General features: G+C 43.4%; 1 protein-coding gene across 1 annotated transcript; it reads left to right on the top strand.

The window, feature by feature from the left end:
* Positions 1-6,927: 6,927 nt before the first annotated feature.
* Positions 6,928-14,536, top strand: LOC308048712 (uncharacterized protein; the record flags this gene model as incomplete). Its single annotated transcript, XM_080357991.1, has 11 exons — positions 6,928-7,168; positions 9,525-9,646; positions 9,963-10,011; positions 10,266-10,309; positions 10,449-11,107; positions 11,681-11,786; positions 12,836-12,982; positions 13,191-13,251; positions 13,481-13,647; positions 13,723-13,839; positions 14,393-14,536. 11 exons carry the CDS (start codon positions 6,928-6,930, stop codon positions 14,534-14,536), a joined length of 1,857 nt encoding a protein of 618 aa, XP_080214117.1.
* Between the last annotated feature and the right edge of the window lie 11,296 nt (positions 14,537-25,832).

Genomic DNA, 25,832 nt, shown 5'->3' with positions numbered 1-25,832 from the left:
TCCTTGTCAGTTCAGTAAACTGTTTCAGCACATGCTCAGCTATAGCAGCAGGAATAGGCCCCATAAAGATCAGCAAGAGTTCTCTTAAAGTTCTGAACTGAGACTAATGTTCTCTTTACCATCCTGTGTATCTCACCAGTCTTTGACCCTTGTGAGATCCCTCATACATCCTCGTCTCACTGTGACATTTCTCCTTAAACATTGTGCCAAAGCTTAATAGGACATAAAGTGTTAGTTAATAAAGCTATGTCACAGAGCTGTGCATACATAAAACTCCTTAGGATTAGTTTATTCTATTACAAAGGAACTGAATGCTGCTGAATACTTTCCATAGCCTTGTTGATTAATACAGTGTACTTCCTTATTTTTAGATAAATAGTAGATGTCACAGTTATTAAAGAAAACCAAAAAGGAATACTATACACAGTGCTGAACAAATAAAGTAGTTCAGCAATCCTGGAAACTCTACAGGATTGTTTTTCAGAGTTCTGCTCTTATTCATTGTGTTATTACTCAGAGATTAGCATAGCAATGTCTGGATCAGATGTCATAATTAACTGTTAACTTCAGCTATCATCGACTTGATTACCCACAATTAGATGACTTCTGTTTGCTCTGTCTCCTTGGGCCAGCTAGAATCTTATAATGACAATTGAATAATGACAATAGCTCCAGCATCTCTGTTGTTCCCCACTGTTGGCTGTAAGGGGCCCATTTTATATCCACGCTCAGGGTAGGATTTTTTGGTGTATCTCAGAAAAGCGTCATATCCTTCCAGACACAACCAGCACCAACCGGATGAAATCTCACGGAGCCTAACAGGTCTAAACTAATCAGTAAAGACACTGCATCACATTTCAAATAACCTCCCCAGTGCAAGGCTCTTTCTGGCTCTTCCCTTGCTATGTAGTCCAGGCAGAACTGTGCACAACCATATACAGAATAAGCAGCGTTTTCAGGTCTGCACAAAACCACTTCTCTCTTTTCTTATGGAGCCACGGCAAGACGGCATTAACTGACCTCAGTGGAAGCTGTTTCCCTGAAGCTGAAAAAATTTGGATCAAAGCCGTTGGGTGTGAAATATAATCTCAGCGTATGGGAAAAAGGCTCTGAAACCTGACCCCAGATTAAAAACCATTGTTGTGTGTGACTTCCAATGTATTCGCTCAGAAGGGAAAAATTGATTTAGGGCCTTTATTTTCTTATCCCCACTTATGTATTACTTTAATCATTAACCCTAAATAAGCAAATTTTTAATGTAACTAGCTTGCAGTTAATAGGAGAGTATTTGCAATTTGGTCCTTCTTAAGTCTTACTTAATTCAGCTGCTCTGGCTCTCTGGCTTGTTGAAGGACCTCTTGTCCAGCTCCAGAGCCCCAGCTCCCTCAGCCTTTCCTCACACGGGAGATGCTCCACTCCCTGCAGCATCTTGGTGGCTGCGCTGGACTCTCTGCAGCAGTTCCCTGTCCTGCTGGAACTGAGGGGCCACAACTGGACACAAGATTCCAGGTGTGGTCTCCCCAGGGCAGAGCAGAGGGGCAGGAGAACCTCTCGGACCTACTGACCACCCCCTTCTAACCCAGCCCAGGTACCATTGGCTTCCTGGCCACAAGGGCCCAGTGCTGGCTCATGCTCACCCTGCTGTCCCCAGGACGCCCAGGTCCCTTTCCCCTACGCTGCTCTCTAATGGGTAATTCCCCAACTTACACTGGAACCTGGGGTTGTTCCTGCCCAGATACAAGACTCTACACCTTCCCTTGTTCTATTTCATTAAATTTCTCCCTGTCCAACTCTCCAGCCTGTCCAGGTCTCTGATGGCAGCACAGCTTCCAGTGTCACCACTCCTGCCAGCTTGGTGTCCCCTCGCCGATTGCTGCTCTGTAATCGATCCAGTGGAGAATCACTGAACTTTCTTTGCGCTTGCCAGGATCGAGTCCGCGTCAAGCCCAGCCAGATCAACTCAGTTATTCAGGTATCACATGTCTTCGAAGAGAAAACTCGATACCTTTATAGACATACCCAGCTTGATGTCAAAACTGGTGCACCAAGGAACTTCATGGAATATTTTGCTACCATAAGCAAAACAGTGCAAGGGCCAAATTCAAATAGCACATGTTTATGGTTAATGACAGGCTAGCATTTAACTTCCTGACTTAAGTGGTTTACTGAATCCCTGCCAGAAAAGGGAAACCAAAGACAACGACAAGATAAAACATGGCAGAAAGCAAGCGTGTACCCTTAATGACATTCTCCACTGCATCACCATGAAGTCTGAGATTAAGCAGAAAAAGAAAACAGAGTATTAAGCATTTCATAGCCATCTCAGACAAGAATAAGAATGAAGAGAAAGGATTTGAAAATAAAAATAAGATGAAAAATTAGGGATTTTGGGCTCAACTTCCCCATCTTTGTTCGTGTGGCATAATTCACATCTCCATGTAAGCAAGAAAACTGCTCTAGTAGCACCAGTGTCCCAACAGAAGAACAGCTGATCCCATGAGCTTTTGTCTGTCAGGGACAGGACTCAAAAGGTGAGGAAGACAATATTGTGAAAGAGTTGGAGAAACCAGGTACTTCGACTGGCTCCCAGCCATGTCATTGTATTTCAATAACTAAGCAGATAAACGATCCTTAAAAAGGAAGAGAAGAGGCTGTAAATAGAGAAGACTGCTCAAGTACCCAGGCTCAAAAAGAAAAGGTGTTTGCGGCTCTGGGTCACAGACACGAAATATTAACCCTAATTGTGCAGCCTCAAATTGAGTCTATCCTCTGCAGAACCAGCAAAAGTCCTCTCTTTTACCGAAGCGTTGTTTCGGTATGGATTTACAGGCCTAAATTAAATTCACACCAGGTAACAACCCCCTATTAATCTGCAGGGAGACAAAAAGGGACGTTTTCAAAGGCAGGAATGTCAGGAAGCAGAGTAGTTCAATCTTAAGATTTAGAAACATAAGAGAAGGCAGGGAAAAGGAGGAGTAGCTGTGATATTTATAGCAAGAGATTATAAAGATATTCAGAGTGGAAGCCGGCTGCCTTATTATGTGCATCTTGTGCTTGCTCAAATGCCTTTGGGTACCCAAGACATCTGCAGGGAGCTGTGACTCGTCACTCACAGACCTGCACTGGTCAAGGTGCTGTGGAACATCCAGCTCCTCTGAAACAACAAGATGTTTATGCACACGAATGAAGCCATAGCTCACGCAACAGAATCCACGCCACGTAGTCACTTGTGTTCTACACTTCTAACATTTAAATGCTACAGTCTGTGAAGCCTTTGAGATTCATGATTTCACCTGATCTTCCATCCGGACTGTTCTGACTTAGTTCCTAAGACCAGCTGCATTTTCGGAACTGCGCTGTCCCTTTCATCCCGAATTGTAGCTGGAGTTGACAGTGATGCTGTCAACCAGCACGAATGTCCCCCAACTTTTGCAGGGGGGAAAAAGTAATAAGAATAGTATTTGTGCCATATTCCTCACGGATGTGCATTTTAAAACAACATTGGGTAACTCCGTGAAATCCTTTTACACCAAATTTGTTTCAACACGAGGCTTCGACATCCTTATCTTCCCCTTTATGCTCCTCCTTGCTGATCTCTTTCTGTATCCGATGTGTTTTGTTTGCTAGTGGGGCTTTCCCACAGTCTAATTCACAGCACCATCTGGTGACAGGACTTGGGATACCGAGAAGAAAACTATATTGCTCACTTTCCAACTTCTAAGCTCTGGTTTGGGTTCTGTGGTTTTCGTTTATTGGGTTTTTTGTTTAGGGGTTTTTGTTTGTTTTGGGGGATTTTATTTGGTTGGTTTTTAATTGTTTCACATTAAAAGGATTATGAAAAATTGCATATGAGTAGATTCTCGGTGAGAAAACCTCTGGAAATCTTTTCTTGCAACATCTGTCCAAGGTCTGAGCCGATAAAAATCTTTCTTACAGGAATACTGGGTAAAGTGAGAAGCACCCAAAGGAAAACACATCACAAGTCTCCAAATAAGATTTTTTTCCCTTTCATCTTTGTAGGCAAATTAGGTCCCTAAATTTAAATTTACCTTCAGCTTAGCTGGATATTTGTGACAACTATAGGCTGGGGAAAATCTATGCCAGAAACAGCTGAGTAAGCAAGGTTAACACCTTGCCTGGCTAGTTACTCCGAAAGCTGAGCAATGTTGCATATAGTTTGGCATTGGGTGACCAATTCCACAGCAGATTTGCCAAGTCAATGTGATAGAAACATACACCACCGACAACCCATCTGTTCCCATGGGAGGTCACTGTTGCTTCACAGAATGGACCAGATGTGCCAGTTTCAGGTTAACAGCACAGTTAAGTCAGAAACACCAAGAAACCACTTTCTCTATAGTAGCTCAGAGTTTCTCTCCTTAATTCCCTTTTCCAGAAAACAAAAAGCAAGCAAACAGTTTCACAGTTTTGAGTGGAGATGGATACTTCCCAGAGCTGTACTAAGAGGAAACCAAATCACACCTCCAGATTCCCTAAGGCACTGAAAATGGGCAAATCAAAATAGCTTTTTCATCCTTGATAGCCTGCAATTCTTCAAACCTTCACAGAATCACAGAACAACAGAGTGTCAGGGGTTGGAAGGGCCCTGGAAAGCTCATCCAGTGCAATCCCCCCATGGAGCAGAAACACCCAGATGAGGTTACACAGGAAGGTGTCCAGGCGGGTTGGAATGTCTGCACAGAAGGAGACTCCACAACCCCCCTGGGCAGCCTGAGCCAGGCTCTGCCACCCTCACCAGGAAGAAGTTTCTTCTCACATTTCAGTGGAACCTTTTGTGTTCCAGTTTGCACCCATTACCCCTTGTCCTGTCACTGGTTGTCACCAGAAGAGCCTGGCTCCATCCTCCTGACACTCCCCCTTTCCATATTGATCCCCATGAATGAGTCCCCCCTCAGTGTCCTCTTGTCCAGCTCCAGAGCCCCAGCTCCCTCAGCCTTTCCTCACACGGGAGATGCTCCACTCCCTCCAGCATCTTGGTGGCTGCACTGGACTCTCTCCAGCAGTTCCCTGTCCTGCTGGAACTGAGGGGCCACATCTGGACACAAGATTCCAGGTGTGGTCTCCCCAGGGCAGAGCAGAGGGGCAGGAGAACCTCTCTGACCTACTGACCACCCCCTTCTAACCCACCCCAGGTCCCATTGGCTTCCTGGCCACAAGGGCCCAGTGCTGGCTCATGCTCACCCTGCTGTCCCCAGGACCCCCAGGTCCCTTTCCCCTACGCTGCTCTCTAATAGGTCATTCCCCAACTTACACTGAACCTGGGGTTGTTCCTGCCCAGATTCAAGACTCTACACTTGCCCTTGTTCTATTTCATTCCATTTTCCCTGCCCAGCTCTCCAGCCTGTCCAGGTCTCTGATGGCAGCACAGCTTCCAGTGTCACCACTCCTGCCAGCTTGGTGTCACCAGCAAACTTGCTGATAGTCACTCTATTCCCACTTTTCCCAGCCCAGCTTTCACTGGGTAGGAAGCTAAATAATTCTGTCCCTAGCAGAAGGAATCAAGAGGTACCAGCAGTATCTACAGATCCTAGAAGGCCGTATTTGCAATCTCTCTGCTTGCTGTGCATGTCAAAACTTGCCGTGCCATGATGTATACAGGAGGACAGGATGTAGCATCATTAGCAGGTCCAATTTTAAAATTACTATTGAAAATACAGAGATGACGCTGTAAATGGGCAGCTCATTTCCGGTAGTACTTGCTTATAGAATGAAGCTCAAAAGAGTAATTGAAATTAGAGTAATAAAATGTTTGCTTAAAATATCAGGTACTTATTCAAGTTGGAAACTGGAGAAACACAAGATTCCCCATTAAACAAATACAAAGCCTCAGAGACAGTGTCTTGTTGTGCCACATTCCCAGGTTTTTGTTGCTAGTTTTGGAAATCTGCTTCTCATGGCTACAGGGATGCACTTTGGTCCTTTCTGTACCACAAACCCAGGCTAATTCCTGTGAATGTGATATATTAAGAACAAGCAGTGTAAACTATCCAATATGTGGGTTGGAGTATGGAAGAGAACAGAAAGATGAGGAGTCTCCAGTGTGATTTACTGTCCAACAAATGCCAGGATTCAGCAATGTAATTTCCTATTTGCATTAGGCCAAGTTCTCCCAACTATACACGTGTTGAGTAATTCCTTAAATGGTGCCTCATCCTGTTGATTTGAACAGTACCATTTACAGAAAAACATAATAACATAACAAATAGAAACAATATCCTTAATGGAGCATATAGAATCTGTGGAGAGAGAAGTGCTAAGCTATGTAAATTGGAGGGGATGTCTTGCCTTCGGTTATTTATTTTTCCTTCAATAGCAATAGGTCGCCTTACACAGCCTTGCAAAAATCTGCCTTTGGGGAGGAGGGGGGAACGAATTCACAAATCATTTACTTTAGGATCAGTTGCTTGTTTGCACAATGCTGTTAATTGGTCTGATTAAGTCCAAGGCGGCTTTTTCCCTACTCACGCCATTTGCAGTAAATCAACCGGAGTTTAGCTCTCAGACCTAAGGAAAAGCATTTTTCAGCTTGTACTCAATCTCTTCTCAGGAAAAGTCATTTCTTCATCGGCCGCTGCGGATTGTGAGGAAGGAGGGTGGGGCCGTCCCAGGCTCACATCCCTCCAGCCATACCCGAGTATAAAAACGGGGTGAGAATTGCAGCCAAGAAACTCCCCAAAGCCGTTTCCAGTGATTCCAGCCTGCTGGCTTTATACTGCAACACCTCGCTGTTGAACAGAGGGAAGCTGGACCCAGCTCACCGTGGCTCGTTACACTGGAGAACAAAATACAATCACCATGTTCTCAATGTGAACCTGGATTGATGTTTTTTTTTTTCCTTAAACACGACCGAATAAGTTTTTTCGCTCCGCTTTTATTCTTCACTCCTTTTCTGCACCCGCAGTGGTCATGTTGCAAACAGTCTGCACGAGTCCTGAGCTACTGGTCAATCAAAACACCAGCAAAAATGAGATCAGTGTCTACAGTCCAGCCCAGGGATCTCCACTGCCTGGAGAAACCGCCAGTCCCAAAAGCTATTGCCAACAGAGCCCAGCCTTGCCAGACTCTGGATTAACTGAATTTAATGTTGCAAGTCCCAAGATTCACCCTCCTCCTTCATGTAAACCTCAAGAGATGTCTGCTCCCACTGGTAAGATCGAATTTTTATTCACATTTTCTATTTTATGTAACACTATTATGCTTCTTTTACAAACCAAAGTACACCGACTTGCAACTCCTTTTGTGCTAAGCAGAGAGCTGAACTAACAGTGCACATACCGAGCTTCTGTGGCAATAATACTGAAAATTTACGGCATGCTGTCCTACTCACATCTTGTTTTAATTTTCTCGTGGACTGCTGCTGGAATCAGAAATTACTCTATTTGTAAAGGATGCTCAATATTCCATTATTTCTGTCTATCATTTTGCTGCTCGTTTACATGCTGAATTGCAAGTTTTGTTCTGAATCCAACAGCAAGTTAATAGATATGACCTGACTTATTAACATTACAATGTTATGTGAAAGTGTGTTTGATGAATCATTGCTTTTGCTGACTTCTTCAATTTCAAGGATACATCTGGGCATGTAATCTGATCTGTCATATAGCGTTTTTACTGTAAAATAGCTTGAAAGATAATAATATATTAGCAATTCTGTGTTTGGTTTTTAATAAAGCTTTTGAGAGGCCTTTCAAATACTCTACAAAGACTAAATAATTCATAGCCAAAACAACAGTCTAAAAAGGAATTATTGCCATTTCTAGAGCAGTTTGAGAAATAAAGTCTATTTTTTGAAGTCTCAATGTTTTAACTATTCAGCGATAGATTAAGCATTCAGAAATGTCGAAAGTATTAGCACAAAATGACAATTCAAGAGATATTCCAAATGCACCGTTTGCTCCTTGGGATTCAACACCTTTCTGCCAAAGGGGCGTCAGTCTCATTGCCTGGAGCAGGGAAGAGAGACGCTATCACGCAGCTAGAAACCGCACCTTCTGTGGCTGGTTTCTGTGCCAATATTGTCTGCTCTGAGACACCCCAAGTTTGGGGCGGTGCGCTGTTCCCATCTGTTGAGCTCCTACCTAGCAGGACTTAGCCAGCCAGGCTCCAGCAGCTGCCACAGAGCACATGAGCAGGTTTCAGTTGGGTAGGAACATTGGTAATGGAATATTGGTATTGGTATTGCCTACCCTGTGTTGTACTGAGCGCTGACTGCTCCTGCAGCAGCACCTGCTTGCCCAGGCTGTGTACATCTTAACTTTAGGCTTAATCACAAGTGTGTTTAACTTAGGTTTAATCACAAGTATGTTTTAATCACAAGTTCTGTTCTCTTTCCACGTATCACGAGATGAAGACCTTAATTAATGCGATAAAGTTACCATTTTATAATGACAATAGCTGTTACTGAATGCATTCTGTATAAAGATGATCATTCCCAAGGCGGGGGATGACACAGTGTTTCAAAAAAGGTATTTCAAAAGCAATGCATTTAGGCTCCTAATCTGGGCAAGTCTTTCAAATCTGGGGATTCGAGTACAAGATGCAAGAGAACCTAATGCAAACAATTACAGAACAGCTTGTTTTGACAAAGACAAGCTTGTTTGGACAGCTAGAGATACTCTCAACTTTCATTTCACTACAGAAAATCATTGCTTCCCTTTGAATCACATCACGTTGACTTCCAAACTCAGCAAGAACCATTGGAGAAAGATGGACATAGCATCACTATCTCATTTCTGAAACAATTCTGGTCCTTATTTTTCCACTGATACCAATACAACAAACCACAGGAAAGGAAACTGCAAAGACAGATTTACTGCAACAGATGAAAACACGAACATGACTAAGAGGGGCAGTAATTTAACCAGTGCTGACATATTCCCCCAAAGCAACCGTACTCTAAGCCAGTATGGCACTCCTGAGCTGAAGGGCACCAAGAAAAGCTGCTCAAGCCCAAGTCTCAAGACAGCGTGTTTATTTCTGCGCTGCTGGAAGCTTTAAACCAGAAACATCTGAATCATTTTCCTTCTTTTTCCCAATCACCCATCTGAATTTCCTTCTGCATTGTTACCCTGCCCCTGTTGTCCTCTTTCCAGCTTCACTGGGACATTTACACCTGGGATAGTCTCTTGGCTCAAAACTGGAAGTGTCCCATCACACTAGAGCTTGACAGAGCCTTCATGGGATAATTCACAGTTTAACTCTACTTATGCCTTCAGACTGAAGATCCCACAGCAAGCTTTGGGGAATGGTTTTGTCTTGTTTCTTAACAAAATAATCCCCTTTGTGAGGCCACACAGTCTGTTGTAGCCCAAAAAGCGATGCGTTCAAGTAATTGTTAAATAGCATGCAGGCCAGAACTAAGGAACATGTAAGGGAATATTTCCCACAATTCAGGATGAATATCAGAATCATAGGCCTTCTGTCAGGGTGACCACATCCTCCCACTATTCTATAACAGCTCAGAGAATTATGTTACATTAAGCATCATGTTATGACTTTTCCAGACTCTGGACTTAGCTCTGGTCCCCCTCAGAAGTGCTACATGGGAGTGAGAGTAAAGATGCCAGTACGCGAATTACTGAGGAAAATTCGGCTTTCCAAAGGTCTGGACCCAGCTCACAGCAAGGTGAGGACTCTCGGGTTCAGAAAGGCTGCTCCCTAAATGTAGCATCCTGATACTTGCCCATCACACTCCCACTCTGGAGCGGTTACACCTACAGCTGCTGCTTCTCCCATGCACCAAGTAAATATTTTTGATGAAGGCAGAGAATATACCACATTTTAACAGGCTGAGGGCATGGAGATTTCTACATCTACAGTCTCTGCTTTGCAAAGAGCGTTGCACAGAACACAATTTACTTTGCTCATGTTACAATAGTTGCCATTGTTCTGTCTTCTCTTACGTGCAAAGCATCTCCAATCGAGTGGTTTTGTCTCCCTAGGAAACTTCATTAATGAAGATGGAAACCAAAGGATCCTCACGAAAAACAGGTTAGGAAACTCCTCTCTGGTGACAGAGCCTCCTTTTGTATTGGGCTGATCACTGCTAGGTACCCAAAGAGCTGGACCACTTTCTCCCGTGGTCAGTCTCCTATACTGGTTTCTAGTTCCCCTTAAATTACAAGAAGAGACTGTGTTGTCTGTTATCTGGGACAACATTTCTGATGAGAGTATCTTCTGTATGTGTCTCCCTCCCACCCATCCCCCGATTCAAAATAGCTTATTTCTTCTTTTCTTTCCAACAGCAAAGAGAAGAGTTCACCCTTATACAGAGAAACAGCTTAGACAGGTATGCATAACACCTTCGACTCTATGCTGCCAGCCTCCTCAGGCATATTTCATGTTATATCACTGAGTGAGAACAGGACAATTCATGTCTGATTTCCCTCCCCCATCTTCCACCCTCCCCAATTTTGTTGCTTTTTCAGAGCAAGCAGAGCGTTGGGCAAACACTAAAAGGCTTAGAGGACCTTGATATCCTGGTGGAGGTACTGCAGGAAGACCTGAACAAAAGCCAGCTGAAGAAGGAGTCTCTGCATTCTGTGCCGGATGGCTTTTGCCAGGGCTTCTCTGCAGATCTGCAAACCTCTTGGTGGGAAAATGGAGGAAGCAAGCAGGCAGCTGGTGGCCCGCAGGAAAGACATCACACCTTAACTAAGCTGCATTCGTACTGCTGGCTTAGAGATTCCAACTCAGTATTGCAGGGAGAAGTAGAGACTTCGTTTCACAACGCTCAGAAAAATATGCGAGAGTCGAACTCAGCAGGAATATGCTCAAGGACAAGCGAGAAAGAGAGTGCCTGGTGGGTACAGGATGCGTGCACGAGTACCCAGGGAGATTTCCCAAGGCATTCTGCACAGGACACATCTCCACGCATTAACCCATCAGGAGCCTGTTCAGAGGTGCTTCTGGAAGCTCACACAAGCTCTCCAGACTTTGAGGGCTATTTGAAGTCAACCCAAATTTCTCTCACGCAGCAGGATCTTTCTGCCACCTCTTTCTTCCAGTTCCAGCTACACAGGGAAGAAAGTTTACTGAGAAACATCCCAGAGGACAAACTGCTCGCACCTGATGAAAATGGCAACAGGTCTCCAATTTTCCTATTGAAATACATTGCTTTCTATTTCCTGGGGCATTGCTTGTCCCGAGGCTTTGCTCTAGCTTCAACTGCTAGTTTGGGTCACTTCTGTAGCAAAGGCTTCCATGCTTAACGAGAATCCCAAACTTGCCTCAATACTTCAGCAAATAGTAAGAAAAGATTCCATATTTGCTGTATTGCCAAACTACAGCTGACATCATGACAAATTCAGAGTGTTAACAGTATTGAAAACTGTAGATAATTACTCGCATTATCAGTTGGTAATAAAAATGGGTGGGATGATTACACCAAAACATACGTAGTCTAGAGCATAAACTTCCTAAGAACTGGGAGCGGCTGATAGAAAGAAAAGAGAACCAAGAAATCCTGGCAGACAAAATCAGCAACTCCATTATTAATATCTCGCCTAAATAAATAAAACTCTTAAACATCCCAAGATTTTGGCATTTGTGAACCTTAACACTTCATGTTTTAAAATACATTCTGTATTTTTTTATATACTTTGGAGTATTTTAACCCCTACTTTATCTTCTAATTGCTTAAAACTATGTTCCGTTCCAGGCTGCTGCACAAGGCTGTTGCACAGGGGAGAAGAGCTCTGACTTATGCTCTTGCACAAAGATTCGCATCCTTAAATAAGATCGATGAGAAGGATGCAGAGAAGCGGGTATGGTGCTAACTTACCAAGAATAGGTTTATTTTCTATCACACACAAACATCTTTTAAACCCCAGTCAAGCACCGGCCATCCTTTTGGACAAGGTGTGGCTACTGTCATTGCAAAGAGGGGAAAACAGGAGCAGGGAGGAAGCGATCTGAACAGGCCAAGTATAGGCACAAGTGGGAACAGAACCCAGAGTCCCAACTCTGCACTTCATTCCCTAACAAGCATTGCTCTTCTAAAACTATTTTTACGGGAAAAATTTAATGAAATATAACAAGGGAAAGCGTAGAGTCTTGAATCTGGGCAGGAACAATGCCAGTTCCAGTGTAAGTTGGGGAATGACCTATTAGAGAGCAGCGTAGGGGAAAGGGAGCTGGGGGTCCTGGGGACAGCAGGGTGAGCATGAGCCAGCACTGGGCCCTTGTGGCCAGGAAGCCAATGGGACCTGGGGTGGGTTAGAAGGGGGTGGTCAGTAGGTCAGAGAGGTTCTCCTGCCCCTCTGCTCTGCCCTGGGGAGACCACACCTGGAATCTTGTGTCCAGCTGTGGCCCCTCAGTTCCAGCAGGACAGGGAACTGCTGCAGAGAGTCCAGCGCAGCCACCAAGATGCTGCAGGGAGTGGAGCATCTCCCGTGTGAGGAAAGGCTGAGGGAGCTGGGGCTCTGGAGCTGGACAAGAGGACACTGAGGGGGGACCTCATTGCTGGGGATCAATATGGAAAGGGGGAGGGTCAGGAGGATGGAGCCAGGCTCTTCTGGTGACAACCAGTGATAGGACAAGGGGCAATGGCTTCAAATTGGAACACAAAAGGTTCCACTTAAATTTGAGAAGAAACTTGTTCCTGGTGAGGGTGGCAGAGCCTGGCCCAGGCTGCCCAGGGGAGTTGTGGAGTCTCCTTCTGTGCAGACATTCCAACCCGCCTGGACACCTTCCTGTGTAACCTCATCTGGGTGTTCCTGCTCCATGGGGGGATTGCACTGGATGAGCTTTCCAGGGCCCTTCTAACCCCTGACATTCTGGGATTCACAAACAGTTCCTCCCATTTTTCTCTTAGACTGCATTACATCTTGCTGCAGAAAAGAACCAACACCTGATGGTGAGTGACCTGATATCCCTAGGAGCTAATGTCAATGAACAGGACAGCTTGGGGAAAACTCCACTCCACCTGTGTGCAAAGAATGGATATTTGAAGGTTTTAGAGGTAAGTTGGTCACTTACGTTGTACAAAAAGGTGTGCAAACATAGACCAAACAGAGCAAACACATGTTCTTTGGTTTAAAATATGCAAGGGTTTTCTATACCTGAAAATTACCCTTGGTCTGATGTCGTTAAAGTAAGATGGAGCTGGGGAACGGGAGTATTTTCACACTGCCAAAAATCAGGACTAAACTCAATCTTCTTCATTTCAGGTTTTCAAAAACTGCAAAACCAATGGCATATGTGTGGAAGTGAATCTGACTGACCATTATGGTGAGAGGAAAAGCGTAACCATATAAATGCTTAGTGTTGACTCAAAGTTTCAGAACACATATCTTATCTAGGCCAAAGAACGTTCAATTTCATGTTTAAAAATAAAAGGTCTAGGAGGAGAGCCAGTCTTAAGAGCGCACCCCCTTGCAATTAGCCAAGTATGAGCCTGTTGACTCCAGCGAGGCATTCAGACACTGGATTTGATGTCTCTGTGGTCTGTTCTGTCCAGGTTTAACACCGCTGCACTGTGCCGCTCTTGCCCACACTGTCTTAGCTACGGAATCTCAAAAAACTGACATTGATACTGACATGGGAAGGTTTCTCAGATTACGCAAAGATCAAATTCTTGAGGGAATTCACTGCTTATTACAAATGGGAGGAAAACCCGAGCTGCAGGTGAGGACCAGTAGCTGTTCACACTAGCCTTAGATTTTCTTCTTTTGCAATCACACGTTTCACTGTCATTCGCAGGTACTAAATTCACGACACATTAATACTACATGTTTAAAAATTGAGGAGAACAGAGAACTCATGTGTTTGCTTCAGACTCATAAACCTAAGACTCATAAGCAGAACATTCTTCAAGAGGTAAGTATCTATAGCTACTTTTACACAGGCTCTCCATTAATACCCAAGAAACAAAATCCCAATACCGAAAAAATAGAAGCTTGAGTGCTTAACAGAGGACTAAGTTTCTAGGGTGCAATTCTGAAATAATATCGGCCACAGATCCCAGGATTCTTGTCTGAGATTAAGCAAATATTCATTGTTTTAAAGTTACAGCCCTTTTACCTTTTCTGTGGTCTTTTTGTCAAGTAAGAGTTCTCACCGGCATACATGTACGGAAACCAATAACGCAATAAGATTTCAATTAGAATTGCAGACTTAACGACACATTTGAAGCCATCTAGGAACATTTTGTTCACAGTTATGCTCTGTAGGAGAGATAAAACACAGTAGAAGGAATAATTTCAATCCAGCTCTTTACTGACCGAACGGTTAAACATGCCGCCCTCTCCAGGCTTATGGTAAAGTGATGAATCTATGTTTTGCATGTCAAAACCAGTGCAGCCTCTCAACACAAAGCCTGGGTCACTGTTAATGCTGGAAATTCACTTTTTCCCTTTCTTCCTCTGTGTAGAGTTACAGTTGGCTGGATGCTCCAAGAAAAACGCCCAGCCTGTCATCATCAGATAACTTCTCTGAACCTTTTTCCATGTCATCTTCAGACCACTTTGACATCACTCTTAAAGGTATTTCATGGTGGGAAATGGATTTTGCCTAGTCAGGGTCTTTAACTCCACAGCTGTAATGCAGCAGCTGGCTCCAGTGCCTTCCCTGCATTGCTACAGAACTTGTGGAACTGATGGAAGCAAAAGCGTCCAGTGATTAATAACAGACTTTGGATTAACTCCAGAGTTCCGCACAGAATCTCTTTTGCTTGTAAAACTCCTTACTCATCCAAAACCAAGTGGAAATTAGGGCAATAAATAAGTGGCATTAGAAGGAACACTCAGCACATAGATTGAGCTGAATATTTGTTGGTTTATTCCCTTCCAGGGAAACGCTGATAAGGCTCCTTATCTGCATCTCATGGTCCGTGTGCCGCAGCTGTTGCTGAAGAAGAGAGAGAACAGAGAGCAAAAGTCTTCAAATGTATTATAGCTTGAACTGACTGTTGAAAATGTCTCCTCAGTGCCCAGAATTAGAGAGTAAACCCATAAATGGGGAAAACCCTCGAGCCAGGTTTCAACAGTGTTAAGCATCCAGTGTTAGATGCTCCAGTAAATGAATAGGTCTTAATTTTCTCACAGAGCTGAGCACCCATACTTCTCTTCTGAAGTCTGTTTAAGCCGTACATGTTCTTGTTCTACGTTCTAAAGCTTTGACAATTTTTAATGCGGGTGCCAAGCTTAAGAAAAAACCTTTGATTTTAGCCATTGAGAGCCTAGTCTTGAGTGCACCAATGTGAGATTAGTCTCTACAGCCTGAACTTCGTGTTCACACGTGCTGAAAATCTCCGACAATGCATAGTTTTAAACACGGGCTATGGGAACCCAGAAACTGATGAGCTATATTTAATATTTCCTTCAGTCCTGCCCTTTATGCAATCAGAATTTGCCACCAATAATAGATTGTAGGTGAAGTCTGGGTCGGAAAGCATTTTGAATCTGTTCCTTTGACCCCGAGTGATCCAACAGAGTAATATACTTTTATAAAATTTAAGTATATAACAAAACTTTACAAAAAGCACTTTTTATACTAAGCAATTTTGCAAGTTAGAAAGACGACAAGGAGCTTAAATTACTCTGTGCTGCCATGTATCCAAGTATTCAACAGAATTCCTAGAAACCAGACAATTATTGTCCCCCCGCAAACCCATCTTTCCAGACTTAGTGTCATTTTATTTTAACTTCTGATTGTGAATTAGCTGGTTTCTATGAAACTTCCCTGTTTGCTACATATGGAGCAATCTACATTTACGTAACCTACACAGTGACTGATCCAGCAATGAACTCGCGTACGTACCTCCTGTTGAACTAAATGGGAGATTTTTCACGTGGAACCATTGCGGGATCTGGTATTAAGTACTCAGAATGTTTGGGGAATGTGTTTTAAATGAATCCTTTGTGTTTTCTTCTTGTAAAAAAGGTTACTTTCCTCTTACTGGATATCCTTAAGTGTTAAGCTCCAAGAGCTACATTGCACAACGTGAACTATGCTTTACTGAAAAGTGACAGTGTTTAAGTTAATTCCACTGGGATTTGGGTCAGATCCTATGTTTCTTATGCCCTGAACAGCTAAATAGTGTTCTATATTCTCTCTAGTCTGAATGAGACATGATACTTTAATACTTTTAAGTATTTTATTAAAAAAAAATAGTTATTCACTTGCTGACTTGTATAACACTATGAAACATTCATCCACCTCCTTCCATAGACACCCATTGTTTTAATTATGTGAAATCTTTTATTTTTCCTTTTCCATCCCAGGTTTTACTTGACAATACAAATACTTTCCTCTCTGATGATTTTTCTCTGTCCCTCCCACCACTTCTCATTCATCCTTCACGTTTACATTTTAACTCACATTTGCGCTCACAGAACTTGCTATTCATTTGAAGAGAATTAATGAGGATCTTCTAGGTTACTCAGCTTCCATTTGTGCGATTTAAGGATCAGATCCAACACACGTTGGAGTTCAAGACTCCTTACGTGCAGTGAAAACTGACCGAGAAATTCTGCATCAGATACAGAACGAAGGAGGAAGCAGGATGGAGAACAAATAGACAAGTGCATCAATAAGCATCCTCAGTAAAGAAAAATGAATTTGACCACTGGATACCTTAAAAAGAATTTGAAAAACAGTGTAGAATACTATAACAATATAATACTAATCAAGCTATTTTAGTCACATGGAAACCATTCAGATGAAAGGACAGGAATCTTAAGCTATTAGTATGTATCATTTAGTCAATATACTCAAAGCTGAACTAGCTTGTAAAGTATATTCTACAAGAGTTGTGTATTAATTGCATTGACATTAGTAGGTACGCTTTACGTTGTTCTATTGTTCCTTCTTGTCAATAAATATATTACTTTGTGCAGCATGTAACGATCATTTGTATGTACTGGTATAGCCATAGGATGCTCACAACAGGAGTGACTGTCATGAGAAGAGAAAATTAAGCAGATTTTAAAAGCTGACGAGTATGTAAAAGGTTGTTGTTGTTGCTTTAGAGTACACCAGTGCCCATGCAGAAGCACCAGAACTACCACAAAACATTGGGGGTGACAGTCATTTGTTCTAAAAAAGGGAAAAATTAACCCCCCATACACTTCTTTCCCAGGTATATTCATTAACCTGCTCCCTCTAACGAGGAGCTACACAACTGTTCTTTCAATGAACTAGAAAACTAATTCTAAACATTCTTTCAGCACTAAAATTTTTGTGTACAGCTAACTGATCTCAAACCAGAACAAATAATCCATGGAGCTAAAGAGATTACCTCACATAAGATTTTGCTGAAAGGGCTGTAGGTTTTTGGCCATGCACTATAGCTAACTGCAACAAACTGTTCTATACCAAAAGAGGGCAAAGAGATACATAAATTGTAAGAGTAGAAACAACACAAGAATGAGAGCAGAGATCCGGGCTCAGATTTTCAGCAGCATAAAATTCTGCGGGCAGCAAAAGAGCCTGTTCAAGATCACTAACTCTGGATGGAGCGTTAAACAGCTCCTTTGGGAGCTGCTCTCAGTAGCTACTGATGGCAGAAACACTTCCACATTCTCCTTTCCCATTAGTTATGCCAAATGCAACAACAGGACCCAAATTCCTTTTGGCAGAAGGGTGTCCAGGGGTATTTTGGCAGAAGGGTATTCAGGGCAACAAAGATGCTGAAGGGAGTGGAGCATCTCCCGTGTGAGGAAAGGCTGAGGGAGCTGGGGCTCTGGAGCTGGAGAAGAGGACACTGAGGGGGGACTCGTTCATGGGGATCAATATGGAAAGGGGCAGTGTCAGGAGGATGAAGCCAGGCTCTGCTGGTGACAACCAGTGACAGGACAAGGGGCAATGGGTGTAAACTGGAACACAAGAGGTTCCACTTCAATTTGAGAAGAAACTTGTTCCTGGTGAGGGTGGCAGAGCCTGGCCCAGGCTGCCCAGGGGGTTGTGGAGTCTCCTTCTGTGCAGACATTCCAACCCGCCTGGACACCTTCCTGTGTAACCTCATCTGGGTGTTCCTGCTCCATGGGGGGATTGCACTGGATGAGCTTTCCAGGGCCCTTCCAACCCCTGACACTCTGGGATTCCATGATCCAAATCTGGAGAGATCCGACTGATTTCCAGCCCTGTTGCCCCAGTCTGGTACCACATCACAACTGACCTCAGCACAAAATCCACCTTCTGCTTTGTTTGTATCCTCCAAAATGTGTCCTTGAAATGATTGTTTACTGCATATACACCGTTATTGCATCAAACACTCCCTGAGGCTGCTGCATTTTGCTTAAAGACACTATAATCTCCGAGATTCCAAAAGCTTCACTGAGAAACACATGAACTGTTGCCCACTAAAACAGATGTTAAACAGAGAACAATGCCATGATTCGAAATAAAACACAAGAAAACCAATTACATTTTTAAAAATCCTTCTAAAACACAAACAGCAATAATTCAATCTTCTATGAGGAACCAAAAAAAAACACCCGGGGGGAGGCTTTACCTTGAAGAAAACCTTTCAACGCCCTTTTGAGAACGTGGAGCAACGTCTGCCATTCAAAAAGAAACACTGACATTTCCTCTACCCCGCTCTGCATCCCATTTCCCCGTAACTCCACAGCTCCCTCCGCACGGTGACAATGGGGCTGAACTGCAGGCAGGGCTGGGAGAGCCAAGTTTCTGAGCCAAGCGGGAGGGAGAGGCTGCGCTGTTGGCTGATTATAGAACAGTCTCGCCCATCAAGTCTTATTTTCCTGCTTGCTTTGTGGCTAGAGAAACTTGGAAAGCAACCGATTCAATTTAAAACATGTTTCTGCAGCTGTGCTGAACAGTACAGATGAAAAACTTAGAGAAGGGAGTCCCACTAACTGAAAAAATGGAGTGTTTCAAGTACTTTGGGGAGTACTGTTTACCCAAAGATTCACTTGTCCTGAGGATAAGCATGGTATGCAGCTTAGCATTTAGGATCAGGCCTAAAGAAGTCCCTTCTATCTTGAGAGTTTAAGCGGGCTTGAGTTTGAGGCATCCCTGCTTGTCCTAGTTAGACCAGGCTCATTTTTCTGGATGTAGCGACATATCCAAACGCAAATACTGAAATGTGTGTGGTGCGATAGGTACACGCAGAAATCCCACCGCTACCTCCGTGACGAGAATAAATACAGAATAAATACTTCAGATCTAAAGGAAAGCACGCAGCATGAATTAATACAAAAATGTAGTGGCAGATTTTAAAGATTAAGGTTGGCTTGCTTTTGCTTTGGTTTAAATAAAGCCCTCTAGATACCTTTGCTGCTGCTGAGTAACTAGTTTTTGAATCCTTCACAATCCTTCTAGAAAGGTATTCACAGTTAATTGTTCGCTAGCGGCACAGACATAAAATAACCTGCCTTCAAAGGTCTACACAAATACCAAAAAAAGACCAATTTCCAGCCTCACAAATCCTGATACTTAAAGCATTTTAAGGTCCACAAAACACAGCCCCTTAAAACTTCGGTTTCCGTTTTCTTTAGGCTCTTGCGCATCTCTTCTGCTCCTTCCATAAAGCTTCCTTAGGGAGCAAAAGGTACATTTACTCCTCTACTCAGGCCATGATGAAATCAGATTTCATTTAAGCAAGAAATATCTGCCTGCCAGAAGCCTCCGGGAAACACCGGTGAACAGAAATTCATCCACCAGCAGTTTAGGTAGTTGGGCAGTTTCTGATTTCATTTTCTAGTGCTTCCAGGTGTATGTGTTTTGACTCCTAGTTAACGTGACCTTTCCATTTCACTGGAATTATTACTCACACACAAAGGCAATCCCTCTTCTGATATATAAAAAAGATAAGCTTCTGCAGAACCCAGCAGTTCTTTGGGTTCACAGCCAAGCAGTGTTTGCTAAAGTGAAGCACGTACACTATTAAAGTCCATCTTGGTGACACTTATGTATGTAACAGAGGTCATTTTAATAGTGGATTTGCAGACTATTTCCCATAAAATACTTGTCTATTGTAAAACAAAAACCTCAGCTACATTCTCTTACAGATCAAAAAACCCTTTGTGTTTTAATTCCCTGAGGAAGAAAAGGCCATGCACTGCTATATTCCCCACATTACCTCCTCTCCTAGAACCAGAGCTCAGCTACGTAGATGCTAATTTATATCCTCAGGGTTTTCATCCATCCAGTTATAAAACATTACTAGTGCAAAAATACAGCTACAAAGCTGAAAGAAAAAAGACCTGGCAACTTCCAGTCTCTGCATCGCTGGGAATTGAAACAGAATCTGAACTTTGTCCTATATCCTTGTTTAAATGTAAATTATTATTCAGATGGTTTTTCAGGATTATCCCAGAACAACAAGTGTTCAGGTTTGAGTGGTGTTTTGGTTTTGTTTTAATTCCAACACAGCAATCTAAAAGCAAAGTAGAAAGCAGTAAACAGCGAAGAATGAAGAGAAATAAATCATGGAAACAAGCAGGAAAATAGAATTAGACTCTTCCACACATTGCATCACTTTTGCCACTCCAATTCAGCGTTTGTTCTTCTGAAGGTGACAAATAACGCTACAGATCTCCAGGTTGTGCTATCCCATGCTTGTATTCTATAAGGAGAAGATCCCTTCCTTTTGGCAGGGACTGGGTTCATTTTGGGAGGGGCAGGGCTAAAAGGAAAAGGAAAGGGTTCAAGGTAACTTGCAGATTTTAGACCAGTAAGTTCTCCGAGAGTCACTTGTGGGTAATGCCACCAAAAAGACATCAAAACTACCTTGGCTTGGCACCAGCCATCCCTGCCCAGCCTTTCCCTGGAAGCCTTCAATACTATTTCAGCATTTGCGTAAGCTGCTCTTCAGAAAACTCATACAATTGTAAACCAAGCACTATGTAAAGGTAACTGGCCTTTTCTTTGCAGAGTCGAAGGCGACTGTGAACACTGGAGAATAAAGTTTACACGGAAAAAAATAACAACATGGCAAAAGTATGGGGTAGGTTGGTCAAATATTTGCAGAACATCATATAGCACCTGTGGCGATGTGAACACAGCCTTCCCTTTGGTTAGAAACATATTTTCAGCTTTACAGAGAAATAAAAATCAATTTTCCTTGCCTCCCTTACTAAATATGAGTCTTACAAGCGTATTGGTACCTATTTATTCAGATACCATGTGATCAAAATAACAAATAGTTCTCAAAGCCCAGTGCCCAGGAAGACAAATGGCTAACGATGATGTGGTGTTTGTAACATAAATCTGTGTAGCACAGAATGACACCGCCAGGCAATAAGTTCAGTGAGAGGGGAAAAGTAGCGCTCCTAACCAAAATAATGACATGACTTAAAAACCTGTGTGTGTACCAAGGATGCTTTTCCAAATTCCATAGCAGAGAAGAACAGCAAGAGGCTGCTTTGCTTTCATCAGGAGCTATACGAAAAGCTGAGAAATCTCCGATTTCTGCATTCAATACTACAGTGCTTTTAGGAGCTATTTATCCAATAGCCTGCTCATTTTTCCATCTTCTTTACAAAATAAATAGAAAAAAATGGAGTTTCTTGTACTTAGTCTCTCCCTCTTTTTTCTGTCTTTTTGCTGGACTGAAAAGTTGAGAGAGGAAATGACTGAAGGGTCAGCCAGGCCTTTGAGAATGAATCAGGTACTAATTCTTGGTCTTGATTACAGTCATGAGACATTTATGGGGTTACTAAATTCCAATCCCTACCTGGGAAATGACAGCTTGACAGACAGAGCAACACCGTATGTCAGTTCTGTGGAAAAAGGAAGTTGTGTATCTGCCTATAACTGAGCAATCACTTACCTAACACTCAATGGGGAAAAAGCAATCACAAGCTATTTATTGTAGATCCATCACCACCGGGCACTGGTTTGTGTAGCAAATAGCGGTCAGATACACGACTATAAAATACTTCCTATACAAAGGAAAGCTACCAACTTCCTCTCATATCTTTTGCCTTTGAAATCTAATGCTTCAGGAAATCTCTGGGGTCATTTCCACAATGTTCTGTTCCCAAAGGCTGAACGCTATTAGACCCGATGCTGGGAGGTTTGCTCAACCTCATCTTCCCTGGAGAAAAGAAAATCAATAAATAAATTCCAGCACCAGAATTTCTAGACTTTGAATGGAATCCAGAGTCTTGTACGAGCTGGCTGAAATATAGATGCAGTGGGAGCCTGGGGGGGATGAGAAGAGAGTGGTCAGTAGGTCCGAGAGGTTCTCCTGCCCCTCTGCTCTGCCCTGGGGAGACCACACCTGGAATCTTGTGTCCAGATGTGGCCCCCTCAGTTCCAGCAGGACAGGGAACTGCTGGAGAGAGTCCAGCGCAGCCACCAAGATGCTGCAGGGAGTGGAGCATCTCCCTTGTGAGGAAAGGCTGAGGGAGCTGGGGCTCTGGAGCTGGACAAGAGGACACTGAGGGGGGACTCATTCATGGGGATCAATATGGAAAGGGGGAGTGTCAGGAGGATGGAGCCAGGCTCTTCTGGTGACAACCAGTGACAGGACAAGGGGTAATGGGTTCAAACTGGAACACAAGAGGTTCCACTTAAACTTGAGAAGAAACTTGTTCCTGGTGAGGGTGGCAGAGCCTGGCCCAGGCTGCCCAGGGGGGTTGTGGAGTCTCCTTCTCTGCAGACATTCCAACCCGCCTGGACACCTTCCTGTGTAACCTCATCTGGGTGTTCCTGCTCCATGCGGGGATTGCACTGGATGAGCTTTCCAGGGCCCTTTCAACCCCTGACATTCTGGGATTCTGTGATCCTGTGATATAGATGCGGTGCTGGAGAAAAGGAGCTGAACACACGGTGCTTTCTCTAGGCTACAATATCAGCAGCCGCACCTGAACAGAGCAACCAGACAAGCGGTAGCTCCTCTGGGATCTCCTCCCTGCTCTCCTCCCTCTGCTCACGGACGCAGACTGGCAGCAATGCACCAGCTTATGAGCTAAGAGATGTGCATTGGCACCTCTCTGGGAAAGGAGTTGAAAATACATTTCTGTGTGATCCTTCCAGCTCCTACAAAGAACAAGAAATGGCTGCCCTTAATTTGGCAATTACCAGAATTTACTAGATGTGCTCTAAGACTAGGCACCAAAGTAAAGCCCTGCAGGGGACAGAAAGTAGGCAGGATCACAGCTAGTTCCTGCATTCCAATCTGTTCCAGGCAGGACCTATGCACAGGATTCCTCCTATGGGGGCAATTCCAGGCATGCTCAGAGACAGATCTCTGTGCTTGGGGAATGCAAACTCAAACAAGGAGGGCAGCTCAGGCACTTCCAGCATTAGGCAGCCACTGAGTGGGAATGCTTTGGATTGTAATTTAAAGTGCAGGCAATTCAGAACTAAGTAAATCCTACTTTAAGAGACACACTGCTTTAGTGGATACCTTCTTACACATTCCACATGAATACTGCCAGTTCAGATGCAGTCCTAACTTTTGAAAATTAAAATAATAAAATAAAATAAATCTTCTCTCTGCATGCACCTCTCTCGCTTCCCACTTTTTCCAGGCTGACTAGCTAGTGGAACAATGACTGCCATTCAAAACACATCTGGAATCCACTCATTTATTGCATCCCTAGAAAGCCCACCCAACTACAGCTCTTTGAACTAGTAGTTGTGTGGAAGACCTTGAAATAAAACGTGCATTTACTAGAGGCACAGAAAGTACAAACAGGGGATGGGAACGGGAAACGTCATCCAGAAATACTCTTGAATATTTGATTTTATATTTCACAACAAAACAGAAGTCTGTGCTAGATATACAACACCTCCTTCATGATACACGCAGGTAGGGGGCTGGGATACATGCCCTTTAAACTGCTCATCGGTGTAAGCTGTGGCATTAACTCCCCTTCCGCTTGATAAATCTGTTTCTTACGTGCCGTTGGGAAGTTTATCAGTTCCTTGTCCACATGGGGAATAGCTCGGAGCATTGTATGGCAAAGGGAAGGAGGGGGAAGCCCCGGCGCTGCGGCGGAGCCCGGCTGCCCTCTGCCGTGCGAGTGCCCGCAGACACAAACCTGGCTCTCCCGTGGGGGCTCAGGAGCATCGACTGGTTTTGCCACCTTTAAAACCCCCACGGAGAACGGAAAAAAGCAGAGAGCGTTCAAAAGCAGGTCCCTGAGGTGCATTCTAGGATCTGCCACGGGTCCCTGTGAGGAAGGTTTAACCAAGAACTGTTGTTTTTACACAACTGAGGACCTGGCGGCTGAGCACAGCAGACAAGACCCCAAGAGACATCAGACTATAAATCCCTAACGTAAAACACAGTCCTTTCCCGGAATATATACTGACACCTGTATACATACTGATACCTGTATTTACAAGTTAATTTAGGGCACATGTAGCCAGAGTACAAGGAATCCATACCTTAAATAGATTGATAAGGGGAAGGGTATTGTGTTTGTTGGAATAGTCTGCAAACCCTGAAGTACCAACCAATGGGGAACAGGGGAGGGAAATTGCAGCCGGGATTTGGGGGATATAAGCAGGGGCTTTTTGCCCTATTAGGTGTGCCTGCCTTCAGGTACAACACCCGCTTTGCTGAGAGATCCTGCCCAGACCTATTATATTTGCAAAATAATTGTTTCCTACATCTCGAAAAGCTCAGAGGACAAAACAGCCATGAATAATTATGTTGCAGTGTCTACTCTACAAAAAGACAACAACTGCTCAACAGTTTTTTGTTTTATGCTCATCATAAACTACGCAGCCTATCCCCAAAATAAAAGCCAGCATATCCCATGCTAACTGACAATCCCTTACGGTAAATCAGGATTCACGGACTTTGAAAATCATGGCTGTTGTAGGGACCTTGAAAACTTCAGATTACAAAGTATGGTAGCAAGTTGTCTACAGTCCTAAATAACCACTTCTGTGTGCTGCAACAGTTATATTTCATATGTCAAGTCTTTAGATTGGATGGAGTATAGCTTCTGTTGTATGAGCTCTAGGGGAGTACAATAGGCTCAGATAACTTCCATAAATATTTTACACAAATACATTAGCATGTTTTAACTTCCACTGGCCATAAAATATTCAGTGACTGAAAGGAAACCTCTTTATGCACGTCTGTCACTTACCCACATTTGGCAATCGGTGCCACTCAGTGCAACAGATAAATGACCCTCTTCTTGTTTCTTTTCTCTATATTTTCAAGCTTCCCTTGTGACAATGGGGAACTACAACTTAAAAATGATGAGGACTGTCCAAGTGGAATTTACTGCAAAAGAAGAGAACAGAAGCTGCCTATTTGTCCAGCAGGTATTTGTAGATAATTTACCAGGGATTGTTAGTGTCTTCAGAATGCTTCTCACTCACATACTGCTCCATAAAAATGCAGTCAGACTTTAATTTTGCTGGATGTTACAGGAGCTTTTAGATAATCAATTTGACTTGCTGAAATTCATATTGTAAAAGGTAAGCAAGTGTAAGTAACAAGTATAGAGCACTCAATTTTATTGTAGTAAGATTCAGGTATCAGAAGACTTCATTTCCGTACTACATAGGAAAACAGTATTGAAATGCGGAATATTTTTAGTGAAGCAAGATTAATTTAACTAATTGAGGTATTATGACATAAATAAGCTACAATATTTAGACCGGAAAAAAGACTAACTTGATCTGATCTACATAGTATAGCTGCGTTATATTTAAAAGAAATATTGACAAGCATTTCTGTTGTTCACAGGCTTTTTCTGCCCCAAAGGAAGCAGCGCACCAGTGCCGTGTCCCCCGGGGACTTTCCGTTCGGAAGGAGCAGCGCTGACACCGCAGGGCTGCTTGACGTGCCCCGTGGATTTCTTTAATCCCCTGCCCGGCCAAAAAGCGTGTCTCCCCTGCGGCTCGGAGGCCACGCAGCCTGCAGAAGGGCA

Source organism: Nesoenas mayeri (genome assembly GCF_963082525.1).
Source record: "Nesoenas mayeri genome assembly, chromosome: 22".
NCBI lineage: Eukaryota > Metazoa > Chordata > Aves > Columbiformes > Columbidae > Nesoenas > Nesoenas mayeri.
This window is presented reverse-complemented; position numbering and strand designations above follow the sequence as displayed.